This window comes from Nicotiana tabacum, chromosome 17, assembly GCF_000715075.1.
Source record: "Nicotiana tabacum cultivar K326 chromosome 17, ASM71507v2, whole genome shotgun sequence".
NCBI lineage: Eukaryota > Viridiplantae > Streptophyta > Magnoliopsida > Solanales > Solanaceae > Nicotiana > Nicotiana tabacum.
Window position 1 is genome coordinate 29,853,697 of NC_134096.1, and position 27,390 is coordinate 29,881,086.

At 39.9% G+C, this 27,390-nt stretch overlaps 1 protein-coding gene and 1 long non-coding RNA gene across 3 annotated transcripts; one reads left to right on the forward strand and one right to left on the reverse strand.

The window, feature by feature from the left end:
- Nucleotides 1-16,331: 16,331 nt before the first annotated feature.
- On the reverse strand, nt 16,332-20,626 carry LOC107811627 (UBP1-associated protein 2C-like). 2 transcript variants are annotated; one of them, XM_016636593.2, is made up of 2 exons: nt 19,208-20,626; nt 16,332-16,565 (listed from the first exon to the last, which is right to left on the reverse strand). In XM_016636593.2, the coding sequence occupies exon 1, from the start codon at nt 20,469-20,471 to the stop codon at nt 19,209-19,211; it is 1,263 nt and encodes a 420-aa protein (XP_016492079.2). In that variant the 5' UTR covers nt 20,472-20,626; the 3' UTR covers nt 16,332-16,565; nt 19,208. The 2 variants fall into 2 exon arrangements, with proteins under 2 accessions (XP_016492079.2, XP_016492078.2); XM_016636592.2 differs by lacking the exon at nt 16,332-16,565 and adding an exon at nt 18,106-18,537.
- Nucleotides 20,627-22,820: 2,194 nt separating this feature from the next.
- Nucleotides 22,821-26,000, forward strand: LOC107811626 (uncharacterized). Its single transcript, XR_001653948.2, has 3 exons — nt 22,821-23,168; nt 23,589-23,725; nt 25,750-26,000. It is a non-coding gene; the product is annotated as an uncharacterized LOC107811626 (long non-coding RNA).
- Nucleotides 26,001-27,390: the final 1,390 nt, after the last annotated feature.

The window sequence follows — 27,390 nt, forward strand, 5'->3', positions numbered from 1 at the left end:
GTTGGGCTCCCACGGACTCGGAGGAAGTTCGATGCAGTTGGGTGATTGTGGATAGGGTGACCAAATCAGCTCATTTCATTCATATGATTACTACTTACTCTTCAGAGCAGCTGGCTCAGGTATATATTCACGAGATTGTCAGACTTCACGGTGTACCAGTATCTATCATCTCTGACCGGGGTACACAGTTTACTTCACGGTTTTGGAGGGCAGTACAACGTGAGTTGGGTACCCGGGTAGAGTTGAGTACAGCATTTCACCCTCAGATGGACAGATAATCCGAACGCACTATTCAGATACAGAAGGATATGCTTCGTGTGTGTTTGATAGATTTTGGGGGTTCTTGGGATCAGTTCTTACCACTTATGGAGTTTGCTTACAACAACAGTTACCAGTCAAGCATCCAGATGGCTCTGTATGAGGCCTTGTATGGTAGGCGGTGCCGGTCTCCAGTGGGTTGGTTCGAACCAGGCGAGGCTAGACTTTTGGGTACAGACTTGGTTCAGGATGCCTTGGAAAAGGTTAAGTTGATTCAGGATCGACTTCGTACAGCCCAATCTAGACAGAAGAGTTATGCGGATCGGAAGGTTTGTGATGTTGCATTCATGGTTGGTGAGCGGGTATTGCTCCGGGTTTCGCCTATGAAGGGTGTGATGAGGTTCGGGAAGAAGGGCAAGTTGAGCCCTAGGTATATTGGGCCATTTGAGATTCTTGAGAGAGTTGGAGAGATGGCTTACAAACTTGCACTACCACCTAGTCTTTCTGCGGTTCATCCGGTATTCCATATTTCTATGCTTCAGAAATATCACGGTGATCCGTCTCATATGTTAGACTTCAGTTTGGTTCAGTTGGACAAGGATCTATCTTATGTTGAGGAACCAGTGGCTATTTTAGATAGGCAGGTTCGAAAGCTGAGGTCAAAGAACATTGCTTCTGTAAAGGTTCAGTGGAGAGGTCATTCGGTCGAGGAGGCGACTTGGGAGGCCAAGCTTGATATATGCAGCTGTTATCCACACTTATTCACTAGCTCAGGTACTTTTTCTAACTCCGTTCGAGGACGAACGTTTGTTTTAGAGGTGGAGAATGTGATGACCCAAAATGTCATCTTTAAATTTAATAATTAATTCTGTGTTTTAAAACCTCGAAAAGCACAATTTATCATTACTCGACTTGCGTACGTAGTCCGTAAAACTTTTCGGAAAGTTTTCAGGTGAAAAATGAATTAAAATGTGAATTAGGTTTAACTTTGGTCAACATTTTGAGCAACATTTTGAGCAAACTGACTCGGATTAGTGTTTTGATAATTTTGTAGGTCCGTATCATGATTTTGGACTTAGGTGTATGCCCGGAATCAAATTCCGAGGTCCCTAGCCCGAGATATGGAGTTTTGATGAAAAATTAAAAGTTTAAGTTCAAATAGTGACCAGATGTCAAATTATGTGCAAACGATCCCGGAATAGAATTTTGATTATTCCAACAGCTCCGTATGGTGATTTTGGACTTAGGAGCGTGAACGGAATTTTATTTGGAAGTCCGTAGTAGAATTAGGCTTGAAATGCCTAAAGTTGAATTTTTGGGAAGTTTGACCGAGGGGTTGACATTTTGATATCGGGGTCGAAATCCGATTCTGAAAATTTTCATAACTCAGTTATGTCATTTATGACTTGTGTGCAAAATTTGAAGTCATTCCGAATTGATTTGATGTGTTTCGACACAAGATATAGAATTTGAAAGTTCAAAGTTCATTGATTTTGATTTGAGGTGCGATTCGTCGTTTTGATGTAGTTTGAAGGCTCGACTAAGTTCGTATGGTATATTGGAACATGTTTGAATAATTGGTTAAGGTCCCGAGGGTCTCGGGTGGATTTCGGAAGGTAAACGGAATGGATTTCGGACAAAGAGTGCTGGAAATTTCTGTTGCAGAAATTCCGTGCGTGGAGCCAACTTTGGAAGCTTATATCTCGCAATTCATAAGGAATCAGAAAATGTGCAAAACATGAAAGTTGTAGTCGTATGATTATATGTTCCATAAAGTTAAACTATGCATTATTTGAACATTTGTACAGAATGTTATGACGGATTGAATGAAGGCTGCAGTTTCGCTAGAAATTTCGTCAGAAATTCTGATGCATACAGCCGACTTTGGGAGCTTATATCTCGCAATGCATAGGAAATCAGAATAATTGCAAAACATGAAAGTTGTAGTCGGTGGATTCTAGTTTCCAGAAATTTAAACCATATATCATTTGGATATTTGTACATAAAGTTATGATCAATTGAATTAAGACTGGTAGAGCTGTTTCTGGTGGACTTTTAGTGACGAAAAAATGGACTTTTAGTGACGGATTGACAGAAACTTAAGGACAAAAAATGCTCATTTCATTCATTTCGTTTTGGCTTTTTGGAGCACGGTTCTTGGGCGATTTTCACGGGAAAATATTGGGGTAAGTGTTCCTTATCCTATATTGATTATATTTCATTATTCCATACTCATTTACATCATGAATCCGTGAATTTATGGAAGAAAAATCTAGATTTTGCAAAATCTTCCAAAAACGAAAATTTACAATTTGGAGGTCGAGTTGTTATCGGATTTTGGTAAAATTGGTATGGGTGGACTCGTAATTGAATGGGTTGTCGGATTTTATAAGTTTCTCCGGATTTCGAGATATGGGCCCCACGGGCAAAACGCTTGAGTTCCTCTCGTGTCGTTAAGTTTTCACTTGTTTCATTTCCTTTTGCAGGTTTATCCAAGGATGTCACACTGAGGTCTCCATCCGGTGGCGAGAACTTCCCCACCGAGTCCCATGTTCCAAGATAGGGTGGTGAGAAGAAACGAAAGAGGGCCTCGAGTTCTCCAAGCTCGAAGAAAAAGAAACCAAGGCAAAGGTTGGTGCGCAAATCCAAAGAAAGCAAGAGCGCTCGAGCACCATCTTCGGATTCAGTCCAGCGGTTGAGGGACGAATCTGAAGAATAAAAAGAATAAGAAGCCTTCAATCTGGTGGCCAGAGTGCCGTCACGACTCGAAGGGCAAGGGGCCTCCATACCAGAGAGAGATGAGGCCGATCCGCCTCAAGTTAGGGAGGCCGACGAAGAGGCCATGGACGAAGATTCTTGGGATGTGGACAACGCCCCGAAGGAGGCACTTGGTGTGATAGACATCATCGAGTATCCTTCGTTCACTGAGTCCATGTACAACGAGGCTCAGACGGTGAAAGAACGTCCCAACGAGGGGGCCCACAGAGCAGACGACCCCTTCCGCAGCTTTTTTGATGGCGTGGATTCTACCGCCATGGAGGATGTCACCGGGTTGGGTGACTTGGAGGTGGCAAAGAAAATTCCGTCTTCGGGAACAAGCAGGCCTTCTGCAAGCCCGAAACTCATCTACCGGTTCCTAGCTCCGAGTGTGGATCCCGACCGGAATCGGTCGATCATCATCTCTGTTCCAAAGGATGCCCGGGTCATCTCTGCCCCCGTAGGGGTGGCAAGCTACCTTCGGTGTTTGGTGACCGAGGAAGACCAAGCTAAGATGAACGAGATGGACGCGCCCTACCTGTTCAATGAAGCACAACAGGTGCTAAACTGGGTAACTTCAAATATCTCTTGATGACTTCAATTCATACTTAACTAATTTGTAGATACCACTAACATTTTTCTTTGTGTCTACGGGCCTCAGTGCTTCACCATGAGACTTTTTTTTTATATCGGGACGAGCTGAAACAGCTTGAGGCCAAGGTCCGAGGGCTCACTGAGAAGATAAATACTTACAAATTTCTCAGCGAACAGCATGAATGGGAGGCTAAGATCCTCTTAGCTGAGCCGGAAGTGGCTCGGAAAGAGCATGTCGACTTGGTCGAGCAGGTAAAAATATTTTAGGTGTTAGTGACGACGAGCTAGACTCGGTGACTAATGATCGGAATTTGCAAGTCCAACATAAAATTGACCGGATTGCCCAACTTCGAGATGAGATAGATACTGTCAAGGCCGAGACCATTGAATGGAGAGGTAGGATGGACCATCTGGCCTCAAAAAAAGAGACTGCTCGGGTGCAGCTAACTTCGGCTGAGACTTAGCTTCGAGCGACAAAGGAAAAGGCCAAGGTGCAGGCTAAAAAGGTTGAGGAGCTCCAGTCTCAGCTATGTTCGGCCATCTCTGATCGAGAAAATCTTGCCAAGGAGCTCGGAATGGCCAAGTCGGTGGTCTTAGTGGTTAAAGAAGATGCCGACAAGATGGTAACTTAATTTAAGGCCGATGCCGAGGTGGCCCAGGATCGAATGAAGGATATCGTCGATCATGCGAAGTGCCAATCCCGAAGGGAGGCCCTCGAGGAGATTCATGCTTGGGGTTTCAACTTATCGGCCGAAATCGAGAGTTCTAAGGGGCTCGAAGCCGAGACTAAGATGTTGGCTTATTCCGAGGCTGAAAAAGGCTCCAAGGGATTGAGCGTATCCGAGGGTGGAGGAAACTCCGAACACCTTGGCGACGAGGCGGGATCCGGTGAAAACCAGTCTGTTTAAGTGCTTTGTACATTTTTTCTATGTTTTTTGAATTTTTGTACTTTTGTACTTTTTTGTCTAGGCCGTTTGGCCTTTGTATAGACTTCATGTATATATAATACAAGGCTTCTTTTTCCCTTCGACAATTTTTGAGTTTTGTTTTCCCCCTGCTTTATTCTTTATTTTCGCAAAGATCAAAATTCCTTAGCATGAACTAGTTAGGTCATGTTCGGTGGTTCGAACAGGCCTTGTCTTTGACATTATTTTTGTTTAAGGCATTGTGGGGGTTCGGTATGACCAGAACCTTTCTCTAAAGTACTTATACTTTTTTAGATTATAGTTTTCCGAGGGTAGCCTTTAGAACCGGTTAAGAAATTTTTCAAGGCCTTGTTTTTTTTTGTTACGGGTCTTGGACGTCTCCGAGCCATTTTAATAGGGTCGTAGCCTTTTAGTTTAGGTGTTTCCCAGTGGGCTTGTCAGCTCGAGTTATCCGTACTTTCCTAAGATAACAGTCCCTGAATGGGGATGGCCGTAGTCTTTAAGGTTCGGGCGCTGCCTAATAGGTCTTGTGCCCCCGGGCTCTGATAGCCCGAGTTGTCCGAGTTTGTTTCTGGATGGAAGTCCCCGAGTGGGAGTGATCATTTGAACCCGGATAAAGGTGACCCTTGGGCTCGATACCTTTAGGGGATCGAATGTAGGAAATTCAGCAAGAAAAGAAAACTTTAAGGGACAAGATATTTATCGGCAATGTAGAGACTTCCTTTTATTTATGTGCGTAATATATACGATTACACATGCATACAAGCTTTATGTCAGGGCTCGAGCAGTCTATGTCGGCATGGTTCATTTGACCGTTTGGCCCTTACAGTAAATCCTATCGACCGAGGCAAGACCATTCAATGAAAAAGTTTCTTTCCTTGCTAAAGTCGTTATCCGAGGGTGATGCCCCCCAGTGCTCGGGGCCGATCATAGAGAGGCCTTGAATACCATTGTCGTGATCTCCGATACCGATTTGCAACCGGCCTTCAATTCTAAGTTAGCACGATTTACCGTTACCTTGTTAAAAACCTTCCCGAAAAACCCATCAGGGACAAACCCGGTTCAAGGAAAAAAAGACTGCAACGTGTGCTTTCAGGCCTGAAAATTGTGTCGTTCTTTGACGGTCGCCTGCAAGTGTTAGTTCAAAATGCAAATAAGTAAAAGGAATGAATGGGGTCGTACCTTAGAAGTAATATCCCTTCAAGTGAGTTATGTTCCAGTTGTTCGGTAGTTGCTCACCATTCATTGTTCCAAGTTTGTACGATCCCTTACCGGTGACCTCTATAATTTGATAAGGACCCTCCCAGTTCGGTCCCAACTTCCCTTCGTTCGGGTTCTGGGTACTTAGCGTGACCTTACTTAACACCAAGTCCCCGATATTAAAATATCAAAGGTTAGCTCTTCGATTGTAATACCTCTCGATCCGCTGTTTGTGGGCGGCCAACCAAACAAGGGCGGCTTCGCGCCATTCATCAAATAGCTCCAGGCTTGTATTCATGACCTCGTCATTCGATTCCTTGGTTTTATATCGGAACCTGAGACTTGATTCTCCGACTTCAACCGATATTAGAGCTTCGGCACCGTAAACTAGCAAGAATGGGGTGGCCCCGGTACTGGACTTCGAGATCGTACGGTATGCCCATAGACTTCGGGCAGGATTTCCTTCCATTTTCCTTTGACGTCGGTTAACCTCTTTTTAAGGTTTTGCAGTATGGTTTTGTTGGTTGATTCTGTTGTTCGTTCACACTAGGATGGTAGGGTGTTGATAGGATCATTTTGATCTTATGGTCTTTGAAAAACCTTCTCACTTTGCTACTGATAAACTGCTTCCGTTGTCGCAATCGATCTCAGACGGTATTTCGAACCGACATATAATGTGATCCCAAATGAAATTGATGACTTCTTTTTCTCTGGCCTTCTCGTATGCCTGGGCTTCCACCCACTTAGAAAAATAGTCAATCATAAATAAAATAAATTGATCCTTACCGGGTGCCCATGGAAGAGGGCCGACGATGTCCATTCCCCACTTCACGAAAGACCATTGTGACAAAACCGAATGCAGCAGCTCCCCGGGTTGGTGAATTATCGGAGCATGTCTTTGACATTCATCGCATTTTTGTACGAACTCCTTCGCGTCCTTTTCCATATCAATCCAGTAGTAACCAGCTCTGATTACTTTTCGAACCAATTATTCGGCGCCCAAATAATTTTCACAGGTGCTTTCATATATTTCCCTCATAACGTACTCGGTATCACCTGGTCCTAGACATATCGAGAGTGGGACATCAAATATTCTTCTGAATAGGGTTTCATCTTCGGACAAATAAATCGGGCTGCCTTCGTATGTAGGGCCCTCGATTCTTTTGGATCCGAAGGTAGTTTTTCGGCCTTTAGATATTCTATATATTTGTTTCTCCAGTCCCAAGTTAGGCTCATTGAGTTAATCTTGGCATGGTTTTCTTCCACTACCGATCTCATGAGTTGTAAGACTGCCCCGAGTTAAACTCGTCGTCCTCGACCGATGATCCTAAGCTAGCAAGGGCATCAACCTCATTATTTTGATCCCGAAGTACGTGTTGCAAAGTCCACTCCTTGAACCGATGTAATTTTACCTTTAACTTATACAGGTACCTTTGCATTCGTTCTTCTCCGACCTCGAGCATCCCATTAATTTGGTTCACCACGAGGAGGAAGTCACACTTAGCTTCGATCACCTCTACTCCCAAGATTTTGGCTAGTTCGAGACCTGCAATCATGGCCTCATATTCGGCCTCGTTATTAGTGAATTTCACAGTCCTAATATATTATCTAACTACATTGCCTTGAAAATATGGTTTCAGCTTCCTAGTGGCACTTAGCAAAGCGAGCGTCAATTTTTCTAGGTGAGGGTACCTAGTTTTGGCCTCACCTAGAGTCCTGCTAACATAGTAAATTGGAAATTGCGTACCTTGCTCTTCCCTGGCCAGGACTCCACTTACCACTATCTCCGATACTGCCAATTATAGGTATAGTTGTTCGTCTATCTTTGGCGTGGAAGCAGCGGTAGGCTCGATAGATACCGCTTGAGTTCCTCCAAGACCCATTGGCACTCCGGGGTCGAGGAGAAATTATTCTTCTTCTTCAATAGTGAGAAGAATCACTGGCTCTTATTGGAGGACCTCGATATGAATCGCTCCAGGGCGGCTATGCGTCCGGTTAATCATTGTACGGCCTTCACATTGTCCACAACTGTGATATTTTCGATGGCTTTGATCTTGTCGGGGTTGATATCGATTCCCCGATTGGATACCATGAATCCGAGGAATTTACCTGATCAAACTCCAAACACACATTTCTCCGGGTTCAGCTTCATATTTATTTTTTTCAATATACTGAAGGTTTCCTGCAAATGTTTTAAATGGTCATCTGCTCGCAGAGCCTTAACCAACATATCGTCAATGTAAACCTTTATTGATTTTCCTATTTGTTCCTCGAACATCCGGTTTACTAAGCATTGGTAAGTGGAACCGGCATTTTTTAATCCGAATGGCATCACGTTATACCAGTATGTGCCATATTCAGTGATGAAGGAGGTTTTTCCCTGATCACCCAGATTCATCCATATTTGGTTGTATCCATAGTAGGCATCGAGAAAACTAAGGATCTCGTGGCCGGCCGTGGCATCGATCATGCGATCGATGTTGGGCAAAGGGAAGGAGTCCTTGGGACATGCCTTATTGATATCCTTATAGTCTACACACATTCTTAATTTATTCCTTTTTTTAGGGACTACCAATATGTTTGCTAGCCAATCCGGGTATTTAACCTCCCGAATGGACCCTATTTTAAGGAGTTTAGATACCTCGTCCTTGATGAAAGCATGTTTAACCTCAAACTGGGGCCTCCTCTTCTGTTTGACCGAGTGGAACTTCGAGTCCAGGCTTAGCTTGTGAGTGGTTATCTCCGGCAGGATCTCTGTCATATCAAGGTACGACCAAGCGAAGCAATATTCGTTAGCTATAAGAAATTGAATGAGTTTTTTCCTGAGCTCGGGGCTTAATGTCGTGCCCGGTTATACCTTTCGATCGGGCAAATGTTCGGTTAGAACGACTTGCTCCAGTTCCTCGACCATTGATTTTGTAGCATCGAAATCATCGGGGGCTATGAAAGATATGAGGACTCCGTAGTCATCGTTAACTCTTCGTTCCTCCGATTCCGTCGTGGCTGGTATCGGTGATTGCTATTTGTCTCCATCTTTGGCCATCCAATTCGGATCCTCCGATGTTGAGAGCATGGATGTCGGGATCACCTCATCGACCGCGAACATCTCCTTGGTGGCCGGTTATTCCGCAAAAACTGTTTGGACTCCTCCGGGTGTTGGGAATTTCAGCACCTGGTGCAGTGTCGAGGGTATTGCTCTCATGTTGTGAATCCATGGCCTTCCTAACAAAGCGGTATATCTCATATCACCTTCTATTACATAGAATTTGGCTTCCTGCACTATTCCGGCGATGTTCACCGGTAATGTTATTTCCCCTTTAGTGATCTCGCATGCCATGTTGAACCCGTTCACGACTCGGACCGTAGGTACGATCTGATCTTGTAGGCCGAGTTGTTCCACGACCCTTGATCTGATGATGTTGGTTGAGATACCTGGATCAATTAAAACATGCTTAATTCGAGATTTATTTACGAGAACCGATATTACTAGTGCGTCATTGTGGGGTTGTACGATCCCCTCAGCGTCTTTGTCATTGAAAGACAAGGTTCCTTCCGGTATGTAATTCCGAGTCTGTTTTTCCCTTGTGGTGGATACTTTGGTGAGTTTCAGCATCGGACCTTGGGAAATGTCAACTCCATCGATGATCATGTTAATGACGTGTTGAGGCTCTTCCTGCTTGGTCTGTTTATTAGCATCTCTATTCCTGAAGTAGTTCTTGGCCCGATCACTCAGGAATTCTCGGAGATGCCCGTTGTTGAATAGTCGGGCCACATATTCTCTTAATTATTGGCAGTCTTTTGTTCTATGGCCATGAGTATCATGATATTTGCACATTAGGTTGGGATCCCTTTAGGACAGTTAGGACTGTAATGGTCTAGGACATTTGGAATCTTTGATGCGTCCGATGGCAGTTACAATAGTGGCGGCATCGACGTTGAAATCGTACTCTGATAATCTCGGTGCTTCTTTAGGCCGATGGGCCCGTCGAAGTTGTTTTTGCTCATTAGTTCCAGGTTGCTTTGACCGCTATCACTTCTCCTTTCATTTCTCATAGAGTTCCATCCGGTCCCAATGCTTCTTCGGTCCCCATTGTACGGTTGATATCGATCCCTGTTTGATCTCGGTTTGTAATCGATGTCTCTCTTGACTCTATAAATGGTTCTGACAGGATACACGGACCCAGAAGGGGCCCCAAGCTGATCATCTTCGACAATGATTTTTGATTGATATCGGTAATGGACATCGGTCCAAGTGACGACCGGATATTCCACCAGGTTTTGCTTCAACTGCTGTGAAGCCAACAAGCTCTGAATGTTGAGTCCTTGGGTGAAAGTCTGAACGGTCCAATTATCAGCGACAGATGGCAGGTCCATACGTTCCATTTGAAACTGGGACATGAACTCTCTAAGCATCTCATTATCCTTCTGTTTTACTTTGAAAATGTCCGACTTCCTGTTCTCGACCTTGATAGCCCCAGCGTGTGCTTTCACGAAAGAGTCTGCAAGCACAACAAATGAGTCATTAGATAAGGAGTTGTGATACCATATCATAGCTCCTTTTGACAAGGTCTTTCCGAACTTCTTCAACAAGACAGACTCGATCTCATCATCCTCCAAGTCGTTCCCTTTGATGGCACATATGCATGAGGTTACATGCTCATATGGGTTGTACGTACCATTGTACTTAGGAATCTCGGGCATGCTAAACTTCTTAGGGATCGGCTTTGGAGCCACTCTTGGGGAAAAAGGTTTTTGCACGACTTTCTTAGAATCCAGGCCTTTTCAATATCGGCGGTGCTCCTGGGATTTAGTCGACCCTGGAATTGTAGGTTTCCACCTTTTTGTCATTAGCTTCCATTTTCTTCTCCCCTTATTCTACCCGTTTTGTCAGTTCCTTGAGCATCTTTATGATCTCAGGGTTAGTCCCCAATTCTTTTTCATTCGACCTCTCTGCGACCGATTCATCCATGCGTGTGACTTACCGAGGTGGATCGGGTTCAACTCTGCTCAGTGCGAGGTTTTGGTTCTATAACTGAGCTATCGTCGTATGTTGAGCCTGCAACATTTCGAAGATCACCCGTAAATTGATTCTGTCTCCTCCAATTTTTTGTGTATTTTGAATCGATGATCGGGCTCCACCACGGATGTTATTCTCGGGGTCGGTAAGCAGGTTTGTGTTGAGAGCCACATGTGAATTAGCGTCAATCGGGCCCGCGGCCGGAATTCTGATGGGATCAATGGGCGATATCTCGTCAACGGGCGCTACGTTATTATTTTCACCGTGATGACATGACTCATTGTCAACATGTAGGGGTGCTAATTGAGAGTTTGACATTTTGAGTTTTAACCTGAAATTAAAGACACTTCAAATAACAAGTGTAAAGTAGTGTGTGTTATGGAGATTTGTGACAAATAACCACTATTATCCTTAGTCCCACGGTAGGCACCAAACTGTTTACCCTCAAAATCGGATAATAATTGAATTTATAAATAGTTTTAAGGATACGTAGATTAACTTGACACGAAATGATAAATTAGATTGCAATTCAAATAAATAACGATAAAGTAAATGCAAACCACACGAATTGGACAATTTCAGACTTGGAAGGTTAGCCACCCTCGAGCTGAATGCGCTTCGATCGATATCAAGACACAGAAGAATAAGAGTTTGAAGAGAATAATAATAATGTATTGCTTTGAAATACGTGTTATAATGTGTTTAATGAATTATCAAACCCCCCATTTATATAGTAGAGGAGTCCTACTTTAGATACAATTCTATAAAAGGTAAAAATCCCTTGATTTGCTGATTGCCGGTTCTTTACTGATACGCGGCGAGATTCCCGCCGTAATATCCGACCGGTCACGGATGTTTTTGTCTTCTGTTGGTTATGCTAACAATGTTTCTTCGAGCTCATTCGGGGCTAGGGACGATTCCGGGATCACATACTCAATGTTCTTGAAGGCTGGCGCTCTGACCCCGGGTTCTAGCTCGGTGGGACTTGGGGTCGATCTTCAGCCCTTAATTGTCATATTCTTAGCCTAACCTACCATGTCATAGGCGAGCTCGATTTCGACTGTATACAATACCTTTTCCAAAAAGAAAAAAAAACACTTCTCCTAGCTATTTTATGAGATAAACTTCCCTTTTTAATCTGTACAAAAAAAATTATTTCTCTTTTTTAAATATACTGTTTAATCTTAATATCCTCATTTTATCTCCAAATAATTCTACACAACAACGTTTCGCGTACAGTTATCGAGGAACTAGTACTTGAACCTCCATTGAAGATGTTCGTCCCCGGAGGATGCTCAGTGACCGCCGATTTCAATGTCGAAAGCCCTTCCCCAGTACAAGGCCGGTGTGAGGAGGTCTCGAGATATATATGATCGATTACTGAAGAGGTCCTCTCTACGGTCAAAAAGCATTGCAACTGGGTCGACAACCACGTGGTGGTTCCCGGGCCCGATGAAGATATCACCACCCACGTTGAGGGATATTTAAGTGTTTACACTTATCCCTTTATGCTAGGCCCATTGGATCCGGCCATCATCGACTTCTTCAAAATATACGAGGTATGCCTCTGTCAAATTCACCCTTCAATTTGGAGGATCGTGATCCTTCTTCGGTTCTTCGTGAGCAAGATCGATGGATGCCCGTTCACCGTTGACCACCTCATGTGCCTATACAGTACCTGAATCTTTCGGGGGGGGGGGGGAGGGGAGGAGACCGATCAATCTTGCGTGTCGGGCTAGTAAAGCCCTATTCTCGAGCATCGATGAAGATCGGAATCGAGGTTGGCTAGGCCGTTTTGTCCGAGTGAGGACCTCAGACTTGATCCCAGCTGATCGCATGCCCTTCCCCGAGAAGTGGAATATATAATGTAAGTAAAATTTTACTTACGAAATCTTATTTTATGCTCTTTTCCTTCCTTTTTATCGGTGTTTTGTGGTGGTGCAGTTGTCGCTCGGGTCTCGAATACAGTCCCTCGACTCAAGGAGTAGGTCGAGGGCATCGTGTCACAAAGGCCGTATTCTGAGAATTCATGGCGCGAACTTTCAAAGGGCCAGTGGGAGGCCCGTTCTCATGGTGAGATTCTTTTCCCGTGTAAGTAATGCTTAAGTTCCTCTCGTGTCGTTAAGTTTTCACTTGTTTCATTTCCTTTTGCAGGTTTATCCAAGGACATCACACTAAGGCCTCCATCTGGTTGAGAGAACTTCCCCACTGAGTCCCCTGTTCCGAGATACGGTGGTGAGAAGAAACGAAAGAGGACCCCGAGTTCTCCGAGCTGGGAGAAAAAGAAATCAAGGCAAAGGTTGGTGCGCAAATCCAAAGAAAGCACGAGCGCTCGAGCACCATCTTCGGATTCACTCCATCGGTTGAGGGACAAATCTGAAGAAGAACAAGAAGAAGATGCCTTCAATCTGGTGGCCAGAGTGTTGTCACGACTCGAAGGGCAAAGGGCCTCCGAACCGGAGAGAGATGAGGTTGATCCGCCTTAATTTAGGGAGACCGACGAGGAGGACATGTACGAAGCTTCTTGGGATGTGGGCAACGCCCCAAAGGAGGCACTTGGTGTGATAGATATCACCGAGTCTCCTTCGTTCAATGAGTCCATGTATAACGAGGCTTAGACGGTGAAAAAACGTCCCAATGAGGAAGCCCACGGAGCAGACAACCCCTTCCGCAGCTTTTTTGATGGCGTGAATTCTACCGCCACGAAGGATATCACCGGGTTGGGTGAATTGGAGGTGCCGAAGAAGATTCCGTCTTCGGGTACAACCAGGCCTTCTACAAGCCCGAAACTCATCTATCGGTTCCCAGCTCCGAGTGTGGATCCCGACCGGAAGCGGTCGATCGTCATCTCCGTTCCGGAGGATGCTCGGGTTATCTCTGCCCCCGTAGGGGTGGCCAGCTACCTTCAGTGTTTGGTGACCGAGGAATACCAAGCTAAGATGAACGAGATGGACGCGCCCTTCTTGTTCAATGAAGCACAACAGGCGCTAAACCAGATAACTTCAAATATCTCTTGATGACTTCAATTCATACTTAGACAAATTTGTAGATAATCCTAACATTTGTTTTTGTGTCTGCAGGCCTCAGTGCTTCATCATGATACCTTTCTCCGATATAGGGACTAGTTGAACCAGCTTGAGGCCAAGGTCCGAGGGCTCACTGAGAAGAGAAATACTTACAAACTTCTTAACGAGCGGCAAGAAGGGGAGGCTAAGAGCCTCCGAGCTGAGCTGGAGGTGGCTCGGAAAGAGCATGTCGACCTGGTCGAGCAGGTCTTGATACAATTCTAAATACAGTAAGGAATCTCATGATGGGCTAATTAATCGTCCTCTTCTTGATACGTGTCGTGATTTCCGCCGAGATTCTCTCCCTAATTGCGGCTATAACGGCTTTTTTGTTTCTTGGATCAATCTTGATCCTGGCTGATCTCGATCTTGATCGATCTCTGGGTCTCGAGCTCGACAACATATACTTCGTACCATGGCTCGATATTACAACGATGAACCTCGGACTGTCATGTTCCAATCTCGATTAACTTCGGTTTTGACCGTATACAATTATACTTAGTGCAAATTTAATGTACTGTTGTTGGAGATACTAGCTTTTCCACAATAATATCCAAGCCAAATTCCCTAATAAAAAAGAAGAAAATTTGTATTATGGCAACAAGTTAATAAAAATGTAGCAAAAACTTAGAGAACTTTTACAGATGAACTACGAGGAAAATAAGGCTTTAATTAGGATCCATTGGGCATTGATGAAGTTATAAAGATTAAAAACAAGCAATAAAATATTAAACTCTATGGTGTAGCTTGAGGAAGATGTTGATTTCAGTTAAAAAACTGACACCTCAAACAAATATTAGGAAGCAATAATAAAAAGATAAAGTGATGAACTAATACTTACGTAAGTATCTAGGAGAGGTTTAGAAATAAATTATGATATTAATAAAAAGAAATAATTATCACATTGAAAATGTAAATAAAAACTAGATAGTTTGAGTCTCTTATCATATTATTGTCGTTCTTTTAAAGACAATGAGAATAATACGATTGTAGTTTAATGTTGGACTTAGTCGCATTTTACTATATCCCCCGTTTTCCTCAAAACTTATCACAACGTCCACACTTTGTAGCCATGCAAAATTGAGAAAGATAAAGGGTCTGTTTGGTATGTAGAAATATTTTTTAATTTTTTCATGTTTGGTTTGTTTAAATATTTTAGAAAATATTTTTCTCGTTAACTAATTTTTCTCCAATTGGAGGAGGATGTTTTCCCTATCAAGAGAAAGAAAAATATTTTTTCAAAACTCTTTTTCAACTTTCTCCGCCCTATTCTCCATCCCTGCCAACCTCCACCCACCCCACCCCTACCCTACCCACCCTACCTATATCCCCACCACCCAACCCAACCCTATCCCCCAACCCACCCCTACCCCGCCCACCCATATCCCCCCATCCTACACCTGATCTCCCACCCCCACCCTAAGTAGAAATATTATTGAGAGTACCTTCTTTTCATGTTATAGATAGAGTATTTTCTATCTATAACATAGAAAGTATGGGAATTTCGGGAATAAAAAATATTCTTACTCTCTAACCAAACACTAAAAAATATTTTCACTCAACAACCAAATAAGAAAAAATAAGTGATAAAACCATTCATTTTTCAAGGAAAATATTTTCCATACCAAACACACTCAAAATCGCGGACCGAAAAAAAACCAGTAGAGAGAGATATGTATGCCATAGACACACCCCAAGTCAGAAGACATGGTCAAAAGTTGCTCAATACCCATTACACATGACTTCAACCCTGAGCAGTAGCAACATCTCAAGTTCTAGAAGTATTACAACTTTTATCATAATATTTATTTGATAAATAAATTACTTTAAATTATTTGAAAGTCCTAGGGACATGAGACAACAGTACATATGTCAACTGCCTTAGCACAAAAATCGAATAACATAGAGGACTGTCGAAGGGTTAAACTAAAATATTCCATCATTTGCGTTGTCTCCTACTATTTGGTGAATATAGCCAACTCTAAGGCCACTTAAAACTCTTAAAACTCTTAAAACTTTCGGAATGGTATCAAGATGGTATTACCACTAGGAATCGATAGAGAACAATTAAACTATGATACACATTTAGACAAAATCGCTCACTCATAGCTGTTGGGCCCGGGCTTAGTCCGGGCATAACCTCACTAGTATGATATAGATTTCTTAATATTTGACTGCTCCCACTTCAATAGGTAAAGACTCCCGAAGATGACAATAGCATGGATATATTAGTATTGAAAATTTTAATCTTTACGTAGACATTAGTCACAAATATGAAGCTGATACTTGCCAACGGTTTGACCGAGACACCCTACTATATTAGCCCAGACACTACAATGGATAAATCAAAGGCCCTTAAGGATTTATTACTGTGTGAAAATTCTTCTTTGCCTTCTACACTATATTTTTCTATCTATCTAATGTCATAAGAGTTGAAAAAAGGAAGAAACCAACTAATGGAAGCTTCTGAATACAGCTGCATTGAGATTGAGATTGAGCTGAAGTTCACCAAGATTAACTAACTTTTGATATTTTATTCTTATTGCTCAAAGTGTACAACAATATAGTCCTAGAACTAATACAACAAATTTCTTCTTTTATGGCCTTCGAGCCAGGTCGTCCCACCATTCAGCATTTTCCTCATCTACCGCACCTTGATCTTCACCAAACTAGCAGCCGTCATTATGTTCGAATTCAATACCTTGGTACCTGCAACATAGCTTCACTCTCCCCACCCCCATCGCACCTCTGCAATGGAGCGTGGAGAGCCACCAAAAAACAAGGAAAAGGATTTTGTTCTGGTGACTACACTTTCACATCAGCAGGGTAGGCAGCAGAGGAACTCAATTGGGTAAAGAAAAAAAAACTAGGCATAACCTTTCGAATTACAATCGGAGACATGCATCATGACATCAAGGACTTGTTTAGTATTTAGATGGCAACCTCCAAAGAAATATATATTTAAATCCAAAAAATAAAACTTTAGACTGAGACGGGTGAGAACTTTGTTTCTGACACATCTACTTTCCAATTTGGAAATACTTTTTAAAAGTGATTACAACATGTGACCTTAACCAAGAAATTGGTATGTTCCATAATCCTTTTGACTACGAATTAAATCTAATACAATTCCAGGAACATTGCTCAAGCAGCGCCAATGAAAGATGAAAATAGGAACTTGTTTCCAATAGCATGTCGAAATCACAACAAAACTAATTCTATGCCCTCATGCCAACCAGGATAGACCACAGACCATAGCAGGAATACATATCCATCTTGATTTCAATTTTCAAAGAACAAGCAATCACTTTCTGATTATGTATAGGAATTTAACAGGCATCATCACCACTTAGATTCAATAATAGATCTCAAATACAGTGCAAGCAATGAACAGGAACCACCAAATAAGCTGAAAACAGATCCAGTATGCTTGAGAAATGGTGAAAACCAAAACTATGACATAAACGACACATGTTCAATTTGGAGCAAGTACAAAGCTAGTATTAGGTTCAATCTAACACAAATCCTGGAAACAGCAACAGCATAGTTATGTAGACAGGATTCTGCTAAGCTCGAGTCACTGATACATCAAACCACCCCTATCACCCACAAGACAACACACACAGAGACACTTGCATTACGTGTGTGTTAACCCGCGACTGACTTCACACTATCTCCCTTTCCCAAGTTCGCCCACAAAAGAAAACAAGGAAATTAGGAGAGGAAGAAAAGTAACAAGGATCTTCAGATGGTAGAACAATATTGATAATGACAATAATTCCCCAAATATAAGTGGATATTTTCCTGGAGTATATTCCAATAATTCCAAACAAGGTGGATTTAAAGGAACGGCAAACTAGAGTTTTCATTTTCTTCTTTTCGGTTTTGATAAGTAATAGCTATGCCACTGGTTATTGAGACAGCTAAAAAATGCAGGCAAATTGGCAAACAGCATAGATTTTGGTTCTTGATATCACATGACATTTGCAAGTTTCCAGTCTCCCCAACACCAGTTCAGATGTTTACGGACATAATTCTAATAAAAACAATATGCATATATTGCCCTTGCTTCAGATTATTGATTCAAATCAGTGACTGACAGCATCAAAAAAGACCCCTCTCTTCACTAGTTATTGAGACAACTAGAAAATGCAGTCAAACGGTGTTCATTTTAGAACTTACTACCACAAAACTTTTGTGCTTCTCAATCTTCCCATCACTGCTCCAGATATGTATGAATTAGTATTGTTTTTATTTTAAAATACTAAAAATTAAAACAATATAGAGATTTTGTTTGCATCGAATATTTTGTTTCAGATCATCAAATATAAAGATCCCTCATAGTCTACATATAAAAAAGCTAAGCCAATAATGGCTATCATATAACATGATAGAAGACCTAGAAGAACTCCATATTCTCCAGATCATTTAAAAAGATTGCCAGATAGGAAACATACAAGAAACAGGAAGTACGGGTAATATTAGATAGCAAAACTGACATCAATCCACAATGCACTAATCAAAAGATACAGCAATTTTTAAAGTAACCTAGTCCTAACTTGAATCTAGCAAATAGTAACTAACAGCCACACATAGGAGCAGATAGGTGAAGCAGCAACAGATGTACAGCAGTCCATGGCAACAAAGATTTCAGAGTCTGCAATCAGGAAATCAGCACAACCATTTAAAGCATGTTGCGTCCAAGAAGCTCTCAATACACCTGAACAGATATCCATGTACAATTCAATCATTCAAGATTCCAACATATAAATCTTCTTGTGGGCAAACATTTGTAAGCAAATTACTTTCAAAGTACAGGGGACATAAACCACACTAAACAGCATAATGAATCAAGCTATAAGGGGTTCTACAGAAGATGAATTGGATAAGTGCAAATAGATCCACTTACACCCCATGGGAAAACGAACTCTTGTTACTAGAAGCAGAAAAATCACAAGAAATATCAGACAAAATTCAACAGATATGCCAAGAGCCCCAGACGAACAATGGTAAGCCAATGAACTGGGATTTTCCAATCTGTAGTCCCTGGTCCAAATGCTAAACACACATACACACACACCCAAAAAAAGAGATCTTTGTAGAATTCAGAATAAAAGATAGAGATTTTACCCAAAAAGAACACACAATGATTACCAAACAGTCACTCACAATTTTTTCTTTAAAAAAAATAGACAGAGAAATGGCAGAATTTTGTCCTCCTAGACAAATCATAAACCAGGCACTCCTACAAAATATTTAAACTACAAAAAAAATGTTGGTAAACCAAGACTCATTAGATAGTTGCTAAACAAATATAGGCATCAAAAAATACTAAGTAAAAGGCAGCATATTATCACGAATACATGTAAACAAACAAACTGAAAGATTACCTCAGTAGTATGGGGGCATGCCCTGGTACATCCCACCTGGTGGAACCCTGGCCACTGCTCCTCCTGGTTGTGGTACCTGTGAGGGATAACCCGACTGTAATCCATAACTACCACCATCTGGATAACCTCCTGAACTAGGCATTCCAGCAGAGCTTTGTGGCATCCTGTAACCAGCATTTCCAAGTCCACCACTGTAATCCCCTGCACCACCACCATAGCCACCAGCGCCAGCATATCCACCAGCACTGCCAGTAAAAGAACCCGGTCCCTGGTTTCCATATCCAGGTCCAACAGGATGTGGATTCTGATGTGCCACCATTCCAGGCTGAGGCGGTGGCTGCTGCATTCCTGGACCAGGCCCACCTGAATACCCAGGATACGGACCCAACCCGCTTACAGGAACACCATAATTAGAACCAGGAATCGATCCAACCCTATCATCACCAGGCATTCCTGTAGGATGTCCAGTATTGGGCATTCCACCAGGCCCCATATTATGCTGGGGCTTCCCCTTCTTATTATCCGTCGCCAATTTGCACAACACCTGATGTCCATCAATCGTCTTCACAGGATCAACTAAAGACGCCCTTGCTCCTTCCTCAGTCTTGTACACAAAAAACGCAAAGCCTTTTGCCTTTCCAGTCTGTTTATCAAATCCCAAAGGCCCCTCTTCAATCTCTCCGTACATGGAAAAGTGATTCAAAAGCTTCTCAGACGTAATCTCAAATGGAACATTACCAACATAGATCTTCCTAAGCGCCACATCAGCAGACTGTGAATTCCCCGAATTACCTGCAGCTGCTAGCTGTGTCACCGTAATACGGCCATCAATTTTCTTGTTGGGCTCCTTTAAAGCAAGAATCGACGCATCCACATGCTTGAAAGTTACAAAACCATAGCCTTTTGATTTCTGCGAGGCCTTGTCGGTTATAACTATGGCCTCGTCGAGTTCTCCGTATGCAGAAAAAACCTGTTTGAGCTTGTCGGTGGTGGTCTCCCAACCAAGACCACGGACAAAAAGCTTGCGCTGAGAGACATCGGCATCGGCGATGGAACGAACAGCTTCGAGGATATCGGGGTAACGAAGGGAGGCGTTGCGGAGGATTGAGATACACTGGTCTTTCGTGAACGGTTCAAGAATTCTGTCGATGTCTTCAGGGGAGAGAACGCCGAGTGCCGGAGGAGCGGCGGCGGTAACGAGTTCGTTAGATACAGGATAAGCACCGCCGTTCTCATCAGCCTTGCGTTTCTTCGTTAGATCCATCCCAGAAACCCTAGGAGAAAGAGAGAGAGAGAAAGAAAGTAAACCCTAGAGAGAGAATGTGATTTGGGAACTGTATAGAATGTAGCGAGTTGCCGCTTTGGAATAAAACCCTACAACTACAAGGGAGGAACTGTGTATTTATAAGATTACTAGTCTTACCCTATGCAATTTTTTGTAAATTACATAAATATTATATTAAAAATTATGTTTGATATACTGCTTTTGAAGATTTAAAATATTTTAGCTAGGTTCAAGGACATTCCAAAAGACACAAACAAGGTTAGTTAACTAACAAAATATAACTTTTTTTGCGAGAAAAGTGAAAATTATTATGTTTCTTTAATTAATAAGAAATACGATATGACTATTACCGAGAAAAATAAAAAATTGATAAAAACTGATATCGATTTAATTGGTTTGATTTGATTTGATTTTAATATTTGTAACTTACTTAGTTTTTTTTTTTTTTAGGAAAATCGAACCATGAATACCCCTACGTTAGACATCCTAGCTAAGAGCATACTTCAAGATATTTTTTTTACATAAAAGATGACACTATTCTTCAATCTACATTAATATAAAGATATTATTCCTTAGTCATGAGAATGCAGAATATATATATATATATTGGCAAGGTGATGTAGCATCTCTTAGATACTAGGAAAGGCATTTATCTAATTTCTATTTTTTGTGTTTTTCCTCCTATTAAATTTTTAAAAAAATTATTAGGTTTTACCTACAGCTACATGGAATGAGAAAGACATCGTATCAAACAAGTAAGGTTTAAATTGCAGCCTCACAGTAAATAAGGTAAGGAAAAATACCGTTTTAAAATTCTATATCCATAAATGTCGGCTTTTCAACTTCCAGCATTTTAAAGGTTAAACCTGCATTCACTATCTAATTTGTTGTGATCGTCCTTCACTGGTGAAGAGTGAAAAACCTTTCCATTCTTTCACATTGCTTTTTTCTTTTCTCCAATTTTTTCTTCTACATATCTTTATTGTGAGGTTGCTATGCTATTTCACCCAAAGAAATATGAGGATATTATAATTAGTTTAGTGAATTTGTTGAGTTTTGTATGTGATGGTTTGTTTTGTTTCTTTCTTTTTTTTAAGTGAAAACTTTGCCAATCTTTTCACCCTGCTTTTATCTTTTCTCCAATTCTTTCTAATATTTTTTTTTATTGTGAGGCTACTATGCTCTTTTCACCCAAAGAATTCTGATTATATTATAATAAGTTAAGTGGATTTGTTGAGTTTTGTATGTGATGGTTTGTTTTGGTATTTTCTTTTTGTGTTTGATCCCCGAAATTCCCATCTTTCACATGTTTAGAATTGTAAGATTTCAATTGCCTTTGTGATACTAATCAGTGAGAATTAAACGTAAAATATTATTGTGGTATATCATTTATTTATGCTTATAAATATTTTTCTTACTTTGTCTCCTACACTCCTGAGCTTTATCTATTTTGTGGTGCATTTGAAATGATGATCAAAGAAATAATACAGTATTCATGTCTAATTCATCAATGTTAGAATGTACTTTTTTCATGTCTAACCCATGGACATAGTCCCTTTACTTATTTTTACTTTTTTTTTACGCTTGGCATAAAAAGTTTATTTATGAGAGTGAGAAAATTCTTCCGATTTGAGAGTCCTTAAAATATGCTTGAACTTATATTGAGTGTGTGGGCTACTTTCTCTGTGGTTTGTTGGTGAGGGCACATGATTTGCAAAGAATTGGTAGAGACCTTGATTTATGAGTTGGCACAAAAAACGAGTCATAGTGCGCAATGCATTGGAGTTAAGTTTCGAGGCTAGGATGTTAGAAAGAGTCACATGAATATTTTAAATAATCTTGGCATGAGTTTAAAACTTGAGGAAATGTATGAAGAGTGCATATGATGGGTTTTAAGCATTGATATAAACCATTGTCATTGATGTGATGTTTGACGTGACACCCCGTTAATTTTCATAATTCATTTTAGAACTATGATAGTCCATTGTTAGATTTAGTCACATGAAATTTTTGGAGATAGTGAAATTCATTCAATTAACATTACGAATATTTGGAAGTGAGGTTTGAATTATTAGAAAGGACTATTAAGTTATTGTCTTAACTCGAGTTTCTTATTTAAAGAGAATTGTTAGAAATACTTATAGAGACAATTATACTTATTTAGTTCACAAGTGGGTGGATAGATATGTATTTACATCTAGAAATAATATTTATATATTGAAGGATATGAAAAAAAAAACATATCACATGAATTGATTGGTGGCTAGTGAGCTTAATTTATAATTGTGCATGTTAGTGGAAAATGAATTGCTTTCGAATCATGAATAATTGTGAAGTGGGCTAAGCCCATATCTTTCTTGCTGCTAAGTAGGACCTAGGGTGTAGAATAAGAGTAAACAAAAGTCTTGGATCATAAGAAAAAACAAAAGCACACATAAGGATCATCTATGTTGCTTCAGTGATCAGTGGGGAAAAAAAAAGGAATTAAAAGAATCCCATATAATCAATTGGGTTCCCTGCAAACATAAGAAATCAAAGAGGAATGGGAGGGGAGAGTGCTTGGCACTAGTAGCTGCAGTGAACGGAGAAGCCAACAAAGGGGGAAAGAAAAACTGACGCAATGTTTTAAATCAGATTACCAACTGAGAAATCTCAAGTACTCATTGATAATTTTGGGTAATTACTTAAAACTCCAAAACTGAGTTTTCCAGTAGAATTCTTTTAATTTTGCTTCGTGTGTTATAGGATTTCATTGTGTATAATAAGTTACTACTGATTTGGATGCTAGAACAACCATGAAAAAAAATAGAATAGAAAAAAAAAGTAACAAACTAATCGTTTTGGATCAGAATTATATTCCAAATTGTTTGGGTGTAACAGCAAAGATGCTAAATTCATATGTTGTATTCTTGTAAAGCTAATACGAAGAGATAGACAAGTAAACCTATTGTTTACTATTTCTTGCAAGTTCCTAGAATACTTCGCAGAAGCTGAAAGATATTGAGAATACAAACGTGAATTTGCGATAGATATTTATTTATGGATATGGATTATGGAGTTGATGAGAGGTAACATTAGACATGTGTTAATTTATAGGTTTCACACAGTTTGAGCATTTGGATTGAGAGAAGTCTTCTAGCTTTGATTAGTTTGCATAGAGAGATGGAGGCAATTAAATGCCGTTTGGTTGATGTTTTGGATGTTGTAAAGTTGGGGTACATTCTGATAGTGAGGTAAGTGAGACTTTAAGTTTTAATGCTTTGAAAACTTTTTTAAAATTCGTTTTGAAAATGTGTTTTTCTCTGCCTGGTCCATGTATTGGGACAAGTGTGCGCTTGATAGAATCGATGGTCTTAGATTGGCCGCAAATATATTATTAGGACAAATGTTCAAATATGCCCTTGTACTATACGAAATTTAGCGCATTTGCCATTCGTTAATACTTTAGCTCAAATATGCTCTTACTGTCACATAGTTGGTCTATATATGCCCTTAGAGTTATACAGTTGACCCATATATGCCCTTTTCGAAACGAAATTCACTCAAACTAATTAGCTCTTTCGTTAATTGTATTAAAGTGTATTACAAATACTATTTCCTTTTTATTAGTACTTTTTTCTTTACCTTTCTCTTTTCTTTCATCTTTTTTCTTTTCTTCTCTTTTTTTTCCATTTTTCATTCTCCCTTTCTCTTCTCCATTTTCGTCACCAATTTCACTTAACAAAACTCATGAATTTCAATTACTAAAAAAAATTCTCCCATAAGGTAATCAAGTTCCAATTTCACTAGCCCTCTAAATAAATGAAATTAAATAGTTCCAAAAATTATAGTTTAAACTTTAAAATAATAAAAACATCTCAACCTTTAACAATACTCAAAAGACCAAAATATTTAAATTGTTTCCAGAAAGATAATTTAATGATTAAAATCCTAGAGTTCAAGTTGTAGTGTTATAAATTTGAGTTGTTAGTCTTTTTTCATCTTTTTTTAGTTGGACATTTTCTATTTTTTTATTAACTATGTAAATTAGGGGTGTACATGGAACGAGTTGGTTCGATTATTATCAAAACCAAACCAAACCAATTATATCGTTTAGGATTGTTCGGTTTTGTTGGATTTTTCGATTTTTTGTTACATAAATATTATTTCAATCTTACTTTGTTAAATTTTTTAGAACTAAATATATGTTCAGTAAAAATTAAAAAATTGACAAACATATGATCTATTAAAATATTCTTATGCGAGAATTTTCTTAGTAATTGGAATTCATGAGTTTTGTCAAGTGAAATTGTTGACGAAAATGGAGAAGACATCAGAAAATTGAGGAAATCGGATAAGGGAGAAAGAAAAAGAAAAAAAAAAGAGAAGAAAAGAAAAAAGAAGAAAGAAAAGAGATAGGTAAAGAAAAAAATACTAATAAAAAGGAAATAGTGTTTGTAATATACTTTAATACAATTAACGAAAGAGCTAATTAGTTTGGGTGGATTCCGTTTCGAAAAGGGCATATATGGACCAACTGTGTAACTCTAAGGGCATATATGGACCAATTATGTGACGGTAAGGGCATATTTGAGCTAAAGTATTAACGAAGGGCAAATGTGCTCAATTTCGTATAGTACAAGAGCATATATGGACATTTTCGGATATTATTATATGAAAAATATAAATAAAAAAATTATTTTATAAGTTGTTTGATGGCGTGATACGGCTGTGAGCCATGATGTTGAGTTTGATATTTTGATACGGTTGTGAGCCATGAAGTTGAGTTTGATATTTTGATACGGTTGTGAGCCATGATGTTGAGTTTGATATTTTGATACGACTGTGAGTCATGATGTTAAGGCATTGTGTATGCGCTTGTACATCACCCGAGCATTGTGTATGCTTCTTGATATATGTATTTGGTGCATTGTGTATGCTTCGGTGAGCATTGTGTATGCTCCGTTACAATATTTGAGGCATTGTGGTACCGTTGTAGACTCGTAAAGGTATTGGTTAATTGTTTTCACTACAATTATGATAAGTCCTTAGTATGTATTGTGTTAAGATATGTGTACTCTTATTGGTTAATTCCTTTTAACTCAATTAATACATATATATTGAATTATTGTATAATCATCGTATTTATTATATTGTTCTTGCTGTGGTGTGTTTGTATTTTTTAATACTTGTTTCAGAAATATTCAAAGTGGTGGGTCGAGGATCTTACTGGGTTATATTTATGTATAACTCACCCCTTACCTACATGTTTATGCAGATACCATTGCGGGAGATAGAGCGAGTGGCTGACGAGTTCGTTCGAGTGGATCCTATTGCTGAGGTGAGCCACCGCATTATTCGTGGAGGCTTTCGTTTTAGCTTTATATAGTTCGTGTTAGTTAATTTCCTTTTCCTTGGGGTTGTTCATACCTGCCAATTAAATTCATATTACTATGTTAAATGCTTCATGGTCTTAGAGTGAGATTTGGGCTAGAGTTTTATATATTGAGTGATTGTTGGTTTTTTTCTATCAATTGACTAATGTATTGGTTGATAACTATTTCGTCTTTAATTATTAATAATACTTTGAGATATGCACTTACTTTTTTCTTGGTGTTTGTTTAAATGGTTAAATGTATAAGAAATGGGTTCACCTAGCAGGTAGTGTTAATTGAGTGCTAATCACGTCTAGGGGGTAGTTTGGGACGTGACACTTGCACTATTTTTTAAAAGATATTTCTTGCCTATGCGTTTAATTTTAAGTTGTTCAAGGATGAACAAGAGTTTAAGTGTGGGGTGGTGATAAAGGATGAAAAGTGTATGTTTTTAGTGTGTTTGTGTATTATTTCTTGTGTGAGTGGCGGGAGTTCACACAACTTTTGAAGTGAAAATATGTTCATTACATGTTTCTTATGCGTAGGAACAAACTTATGAGGAAAAGTATCAAATAGGAGAAAAATTGGTGAAAAAAAAGCCGAAGAGAAAAGTCTTCGACAACGAAGCTAGGTTCACTTTGCCAGACCGGGACTAGAGCAAAAGAACAAGTTTCTCCAATCCGAAATAGAAGAAGGAAAATTCGCCTCATACAAAACCTAGACACTATAAATACATCCTAAAATATGATTTTGAGAGAGAGAGAGAGAGACACTACTGTGTAGGGAGAGAAGATTTGGGAGAGGCAAGAACACGCTAGGAGTAAGGAGAGTGATTCAACTTCACGTTTTCCCCTCTTTCTTCCTACTTTTCCATTGTTGTGAATTCTAATTTTGTATTTTTACATACTAGCATGAGTAGCTAATTTCTTATCTAGGGTTTTGATGGAATTTTTTGGAGGATAAATTCTTGTTACGTTTTCATATAATTGAGTCTTTGAATATCTCTACTTGTTTAACTATGTGCTTATTTCAGTTGATTGAAGAGCTCTCAATTGACTGTGCCTATTTAGTGTATATTGCTTGAAAAAATGGTACATATTTAGGTAGTTGTTGAACAACATCACTCCTAATATATGTGAAAAATCAAAACGGAGGGTTTAAAGGTGAGATTAGGAATAATGAAATCTTGGTGCGATCTCAGTGAGCGGTGAATTAGTGCTAGCTAGCGTCGTTTGGGAGAATATGTCTAGTAAATTGTGATAGTTGCTCAGAAGAGAATTACGACACCCGAAATACTCATGATCGGTAGAGAATACTTAGACAAATATGTAGGAGATGTAGTTTGAAGGATACCGACGATTGAGAAAATCATAACGCTATCCAATCTTATCTCCAACTCTTAATCTTGTTAGTTGATAATTTTACTGTTTTTAGTATTTATTAATTAATTAGTTTAAAATAAAAATTACAATCTTATAGCTAAGAAATTATTTGAACTTGTATTTCTTAGCAATATTGAAAAGTTATAGCGAAACCTTAGTTCT